At 55.4% G+C, this 7,291-nt stretch overlaps 2 protein-coding genes across 2 annotated transcripts; both read right to left on the bottom strand.

Annotated features, from left to right (window-relative positions):
- Positions 1-4,529: 4,529 nt before the first annotated feature.
- Positions 4,530-4,793, bottom strand: HD553DRAFT_255471 (uncharacterized protein; the record flags this gene model as incomplete). Its single annotated transcript, XM_046177349.1, has 1 exon — positions 4,530-4,793. A coding segment is annotated over one exon (264 nt), but the record flags the coding sequence as incomplete, so codon positions are not given.
- Positions 4,794-5,527: 734 nt separating this feature from the next.
- Positions 5,528-7,027, bottom strand: HD553DRAFT_341932 (uncharacterized protein; the record flags this gene model as incomplete). Its single annotated transcript, XM_046182689.1, has 1 exon — positions 5,528-7,027. The coding sequence occupies one exon, from the start codon at positions 7,025-7,027 to the stop codon at positions 5,528-5,530; it is 1,500 nt and encodes a 499-aa protein (XP_046036900.1).
- Between the last annotated feature and the right edge of the window lie 264 nt (positions 7,028-7,291).

Below are 7,291 nucleotides of genomic sequence, written 5' to 3'. Positions count from 1 at the left end.
AGAAGTTGGAGTGGAAGACCTACGGCCCGTTCAAGATCACGGAGGTCGTAGGAGAAGGTCGCATGGCGCGACGTTTGGAGTTGACACCGGGGATGCGTAGGATCCACCCGGTGTTCCATGTCTCGCTGCTAATCCCGTACAAGCCGAACGAGCTTCCTGGGAGAGCAGTAGACCCACCCCCTGAGCCAGAGGTGCTGGACACCGGGGATTTGGGGTGGGTGGTATCGGAAATCGTACACTCCAAGGAGTTGCGTTCGACGCGCGCCGGGCGTAGGACTCAGTACTACGTGCGCTTTGAGGGGTACGGGGACGAGCACAACGAGTGGGTTAGCCCCTCGGACTTCCACCACAACGACACGCTGGTGCTGGAATTCCATAAGCGACACCCTGAGTTGCCGGTACCGGGCCGTCAGGAGTACGGCGATGCTTGATGCGTTCGGAGCTCGCATCTAGGAGGGGGATCCTATTATAGGCGTCACGTGACGCGCGACCTACGGTGCGCGTCGCCTCGGGGTCTCGTTCGGAGACCCTCTCGGGGACTCTCTCGGAGACCCTTTAGGAGATGATCTCGTAGACGTCTAACTAGTACCTTGTAGTAGTTAGACATCCGTTATTACATTACTATGCCTATCGTTACCTTTCCCCAGTCCCGCGACCTTATTACCTCAAGACCCGGCAGGTCGGCTGCCAGGCCTTATAGAATAACGGATCACCAAAGGACCCCGGCTGGGAACGCGAAAAGGGGTAGTGATGGGATCCCGCTGCACATTGGTGCTAGCGGTAACCCTAGTGGTCCGGAGAGCCACCTCACTCTGGTAGGAGTGTTCTACCCGCAGGGGATTCCTGTGCAGGCAGTGATGATGGTAGATTCGGGGGCCACGGCGAGGAGGCAAGCACAGGCTGCTATGAAGGGATGATGATAGGCTGGCTGGACTACTCTGCATACAATGTGCTAGTGATGATGTCCATCACCTATATCTCCAGCCCTAGGTCGCCGCCGGGGGCGCGCGCGCTCCCCTCCCCTCAAGCTGGCCGACTCTACCCTCGCTCGTGATGTGGAAAGAAGAAAAAATGTTTGAGCGGTGTCGTGGGTTGTCGTCCATCCAGGTCGGTTATCGTGATGTCGTTCCCGACTGTTCGTGTCGTATGCCGTGGTTCTCGTCCCCGGTCCATCGGCACCGCCGTCCTCGTCCCCTCCTTCTTTTGGATTTGTGTTTATGTTTTCGATGAGATGCTTTTTGTCGTTGTGAGGATGATTGTGTGTCCGTAATGATGTGAGGTTGTTGTCGTGATGTGTATCCGTTTGTCGAGTATGCTGCGTGAGTGTATCCGTGATTGTGTCGATGTGTTTTATGCTGTGATGAGTGATGTTTTTATCTTTCCGTGTCGTGGTGGGTTATGTTTTATGTGTCCGTGTCGTGATGAGTGATGTTTCTTTCTTTTATGTATCCGTGTCGTATGGGTGATGTTTTTATGTGTCCGTTTCGTGATGAGTGATGTTTTTATGTTTCCGTTTCGTGATGAGTGATGTTTTTATGTTTCCGTTTCGTGATGAGTGATGTTTATGTATTCGTATTGTCGTTATTGAAGTCCGCTGTATCCAAGTCGTTGTCGTCCCGATCGTCGTCCCTCTCGTCATCTACCTCTCCTCCATCGTCCCCCTCCTTCCCGTCTCCGTCTCCGTCTTCTTCCCCTATCCACCTCTTCAGCCTCCGAAATCCGACTGTGCCTTTCCTCGGGAGGCCCTCTAACGTTTCGAGCGTCACAGACCTGTTGCCTGCGATCTTTCGTACGCGCCAGGGTCCCTGCCACTTAGGCCTAAGTTTCGCTTCGGTGGAATACGTCCTGTCGTCCGAGGTATCGTACAGTAGGACGAGGTGACCCACCGACGGGTAATAACTGTTCCATTCCTTCGAATTACCTTTTCGCCTCTCTTGTTCGTCTCGAAACGCGTCCCTCGCATCCGCTCTACCCGCTTCGAGCAGCGCCAGCCGTTGCGGTACTGTTGGTATTTCTTCTCCACCCCCTTGTTCCGGTCCTAGTAATACTTCTCTCGGCGACAAGCCCCCGAGATAAGTCAGCTTTCTATCATTCAGCGCTTTTACCGACCCTTGGAGTACTTCTGGCCAGTTTCTCGGATACGGGGGTCGTAAAACAGTGGGGACGTGTTCCACATCCAAATTCGCCAATCGTCGTAGTCGCTCCAACAGCAGGTGGTTTCCGTTTTCAGCTAAGCCGACATGTTCGTAAGGAGCAGCGAAATCGAGGGTAGTATCCGCTCCGCACCATTCTCTCACCGCCGCGTTGTCGAAAGCGCGGTCGTTGTCCAGTAAGAGTGCTTTCGGCCTTCGGTACGTCCTACTCAGGTCCTCTAGGCTCTTTATCGTCTTCTCGGCTGTTCCGTTCCCTTTAAACGGGTAAGCGACCATGAACCTCGAAAACACGTCGACGGCGACTAGTATATTGTCTACGCCGTTTTTGCCGACGGGCATCGCTAGGTAGTCCATCGCGACTCGCGCAAACGGGGCAAATTCGAATACCGGCTTCAGTAATAGGCGCTGCATCCTGGTTCCGAACTGAACACAGCGTTTGCATTCGTGTAGCGCCCTGTCGATATCCTTCCTTGAGCCGGCCCAAATGTGCGTCGCGAGTATCCGGGCCTGAACCAGGTCTCGTCCCAAGTGACCACTTTCGACGTGATTCTTCATCGCGAAGTCGAACCCTTCTGTCTTAGGCAGAACCGTTACCGCTCCGTGTCCCGGGACCCTATACTTTACCACGCTCCCATCCTCTATCCAGTACCTCGCCGCCCTGCGTTTGACATCCCCTAGTAGCTCTTTGTCCACCATGTCGATGTCTCGTTGTAGAATCCATCTCAGCACATCCTCGAGGTCATCGTCGGCGAATCTGTCCAGGAGCGCTATATCTTCGTCCGTAGTTAACGAGTTCACTTGAATCGTCAGGGGGGATCCTCCCATCTCCTCCTCGGCTGTCGTCGTAGCCTTTGTTTCTTCTGGTTCCCCCGATGGGTTTCTTGACAACGCATCCGCGATCGTGTTAGAGACGCCCGGTACGTGTTCGAATTCGACGATACCAGCGGCACATATCGCCTCTTTCCATGCAGCTCTCGGGCCCGCGGTCGTCTCCGAGCGTAGTAAGTCTCGAACAGCCTGGCAATCAGTCTGCACCACGACCGGGAAACCGTACGTATACCTCGAACATTTATCGAGTCCGAACTTTACCGCTATCAACTCGAGAGTTGATGAATGAGCCCGGCTCTCTACTTCAGTGGTCTGTCTGGAAAGATAGGCGATCGACCTTTTGCACCCGTTTTCGTCCTTCTGCCACAGATGGCAGCCGATCCCCGAGCTGGAAGCGTCCGTCGAGAGGTAGAACGGTGTCCCGTCAAATCGAGGACCGACTAAAACCGGCCATGATGTGAGCGCTTTTTTCAGAAGCCCTACCGCGATCTCGTGTTTTTCCGTCCATCGGTCATCGATCATCTCTCCCTGTAGCGCTCGTTTGTAGGCGCCTCGTTTGTTCCCTACGTCCCTCTTTCCCGTCAACTGAGTCAGTTTGTATAGCGGCTCAGCTATGTCGGCGAACCTCGGAATGAAGTTACGAAAGACAGCCGCTGTATTGACGAACGAAAGCACGTCGTGGGAGGTGTGTAACTTCGGCCATTTCACCACCGCGGCTACCTTCTGCGGGTCGGGAGCAATCCCTCTTCTCGAGAGTACATGTCCCCCGACTGTTGCCTCCGATACAAAGAGGTACATTTTTCCAGCTGAGAGTTTGTAGTCGTCCTTCTGAGCCGCTTTTAGGAAAGCCTCCAAATCTGACAGGAGGGTCTCGAATTCGTCGCTACCCGTGAAAAAGTCGTCCATCCATCGGTCCCAGCGCCCAGGGTTCAGTAAGTGCCCGAATGTTCGTGTTCCAGCGACATAGTAAGTGCCGGGGGATCCGTTCAGTCCCATCGGCGTGCGTTTGTACATCAGGTAGCCCCTGGTTGGTATGAAAAAACACAGGTACGGCCTGTCGATTTCTCGCACCGGAATCCAGAAAAAAGCTCCTAATCCATCGGCTTGACAGATCCAGCGCCTACCCGCGTGGCGTTTCACCATCATTTCCAAGTCTCCAGGCGGAAAACTCAGTACCGGGGTCGCTTTGTTCAACTGGCCGAAGTTGTGGCACATCCTGAACTCGGTCTCCTTCGGTGCACTGCTGACAGGTACATCAGCAGTGTCTGCTCCCTTGTTGCGGCGAGATTCACTATCGGAACTCACCGCGAGGGCTTGGGAGGCTTTCAGGCCTCCCTGCCTAGTACCGACTGAAAAGGGTCGCTCAGTCGACGTATACGGATACGATTTTTCCATTCTCCCTTCCACCTCCTTCCATAGTTCCGTCCCACCTGCGGCCCTCAACGCGGCATCTGCTAGTTGGGCTAGCGTATCCACGTCTTCCTGCTCCATCTTTCCTTTCTTCACTACCATGACCGTAGGCGCGACACACTTCGGCACCTCGGGCGTGACTTGCTCTATGATGTCGGCGGCTAGCATATTGTCGACTAGCTTGACCGCAGCTTTCAGCTGTATATCGCTCATCGGCCTCCCAAACGCCGTTTTCGTAAGCCTCGAGCTCCCATCCACCTCGAGCCTATGTCCCGTATGTCTACAGGGTCGAAGTTCGCTCATATCGACCGCGAATACCCCATGGTAAGCCGCAATCAGGTTCAACACTCTCTCCTTCTGCGGGCCCGTCAGGTCTTCGCCGATCTTTACCCTCTTGAGGACTTCCACTTTATGTTCTTCCTCCGATAGGTCCTTTCCTAACCCTAAGCTTCGTATCGGCTGTTCCGCGAAGCCGTTATCGTCGTCCCGATGGCGTCTTGGCCCGTCGCCTGCCCAACACCGGGTTGTCCCATCATCCAGACTCACCACAACTAGGTCGTCCGTATGATCGATTTTCGCCCCGACCGTTCTGAGCCAAGGCTTCCCCAATAATACGTCCCACGAATCCCGCGTATCTATCACGAAGAATGTCGCCTTCACGTACACGCTGCCATCAGGGTGTACCAGCTCATGCGCGACCTTCAGGCGTCCTCCCGATGCAATCCGCTCTCCCGATACCGAAGTCAGCGAACGAGCCGTGCCAGTCGTCTCACCCAGCGAAGCCCGATGTTTCTTGTAAAATGATGAGCTTATCGCATTGACCATCGCCCCGTTGTCCGCCATGCCGTCAACGTTTATGCAACCGTTCAGAATCAGCGGCATGACGATTGGGTCCTCCGTCACTGTCGTGTCCCTCAACGGCATCCCCGCCGACAGCCCTCTTGCTAGTCCGTCCTCTTCGTCGTCCTCATTGTATTCTCCGCTCCATCCTTCGTCTGTTAGATCTTTCACTCTTCCGTCCCCACCTACTCGGCCTACCCGCAGCACCTCTTCCCCGACACCTTCCCGACGTTCGCCCTCACCTCCTCCTACCTTCGTCTCACCATGCGGTATCTTCGTCGGGATCCGGCCGTCCGCTACAGGTCGAACCCCTCGTCGTTTCCCGCTTCACAAAAAGGCGGGTCCCACGCGGGTCCTTCCAGGCCGTTGTCGTATGCGTCAGGCAGCCCGAACCCGGACTTAGCCATCAATCCTCGGATAGGCACCGTTGCGTTCGCTCCCGAGCCGTAATTCCTGCCGCTCGCTGGGCCTTGTTGTTGCCCTTGTCGTCGCCTGCCTTCGTTCATGACCTGACCTCTGTATCGTTGTTCGTTCTCCGGGATTTCCCGCCCGTTGCACTGAGGCCTCAAATGCCCTAGGTTACCGCACCTGAAGCACTCGCCTGAGCCGGGCTTAGCTGTGCCTGGCGACATCGGGAACGGCTTCGACAAGCTAGATGGTGTACCGAAGCCGTACCTCGCATACCACGCCTTCGTCGCGTCCGTATACGCCTGCTGCCCCTCCGGAGTGAGGCTGAAAGGTCCGATCGGGATCGCGACCGCTTGGTTTTCGCTATTCGCAGCTGCGTCTCGCTGGAATATGGGTTCTTGTTGATAGGGGGTCTGTCGCAACCCCGACTGGCCAGGATCGATCTGAGAACCGAACGATCTGCCCCTGCTCGTCTCAGCTCGGCGGATCTCCTCCAACTGCTTCCTCCATCGGTAAGGCTCCATCATGACGTCGATGTCGAGCTCCGTCAAACCCCTAATCCCGTCTACGACCTCCCTTACTCCGGGATTCCTACCCAACGTCAGGCGTAGGTGCTTCTTGAGTTCGGGACCCAAGCCTTCGAGCATAGTACTCGCCTTCAAGTTGTCCGACATAGCCGCGGTTGGGATGCGGGAGGCAGCGGTGAGGAGCTCCCTAGCGAACGACTCATGTCGCAGGCTTCCGTTCGCCTCTCGAGTGTTCAGTTCTTGGTCAGTGATCTTCAGCTTCCTCAGATCTTGGAGACTCTCCGCGTCCGACTTGATCCTCGTGCTAGCGAAGAGATTCTTGTAGCTCGATCGCATCGAGTCGAAGCTTTTGCGTTCTTGTTCCGCCAACGTGTCGTACCAGGCTTGCGCCGGGCTGTCGTTCACGATACACGTCTTCCAATACTTGGCCATCTTCAGATCGTCTTCGTCCACGTTCCTGTCCAACATCCCGGCCTCAAACGAATTGAGCCATTCTCCGACGAGTTCGGTACCGGTACATCGGGGGAGTGGCGAAATCATCGCGAGATTCGTTCGGTTCTGTTCGATCTCGATCGCTTTCAGCTTCTTGGATAGCTCTTCAGGGTTCGGTCCTCCCTGGTCGTCAGACTGGTATGATGGTGGAGTCAAGGGCGAGTTCTGCGATGCTCTGAATGGAGGCGAAGGTAAAGGGATCTCCGGCTCTGTTTCGACTTCGACTGGTTTGTAGAGCTCGTCGAGGTGTGTCAGGCTCCAACCGGGTAGTCGATAAAGAAGGATCTGGGTGACCCGTTCCTCTCCTCCTTTGCACTTTCGGAGTCTCTCGATCTGGTCTGTTCTAGTACGAGCTCGTCGCTCTTCCATGCGTTGTTGTTCGGCGGCTGAGTAACTGCTCGATTCGGTCGACGTGGACGTTGAAAATTTGACTACGTGGGTGATCGTGGACGTGGACTCGTGGAAAAAAACGGCAGACCTCTCACCAGCGGGCTCAATCCTGCATGCGTCGCCACGAGGAGGCAAGCACAGGCTGCTATGAAGGGATGATGATAGGCTGGCTGGACTACTCTGCATACAATGTGCTAGTGATGATGTCCATCACCTATATCTCCAGCCCTAGGTCGCCGCCGG

Source organism: Filobasidium floriforme (assembly GCF_021052385.1).
Source record: "Filobasidium floriforme strain CBS 6241 chromosome Unknown HD553scaffold_10, whole genome shotgun sequence".
NCBI lineage: Eukaryota > Fungi > Basidiomycota > Tremellomycetes > Filobasidiales > Filobasidiaceae > Filobasidium > Filobasidium floriforme.
This window is presented reverse-complemented; position numbering and strand designations above follow the sequence as displayed.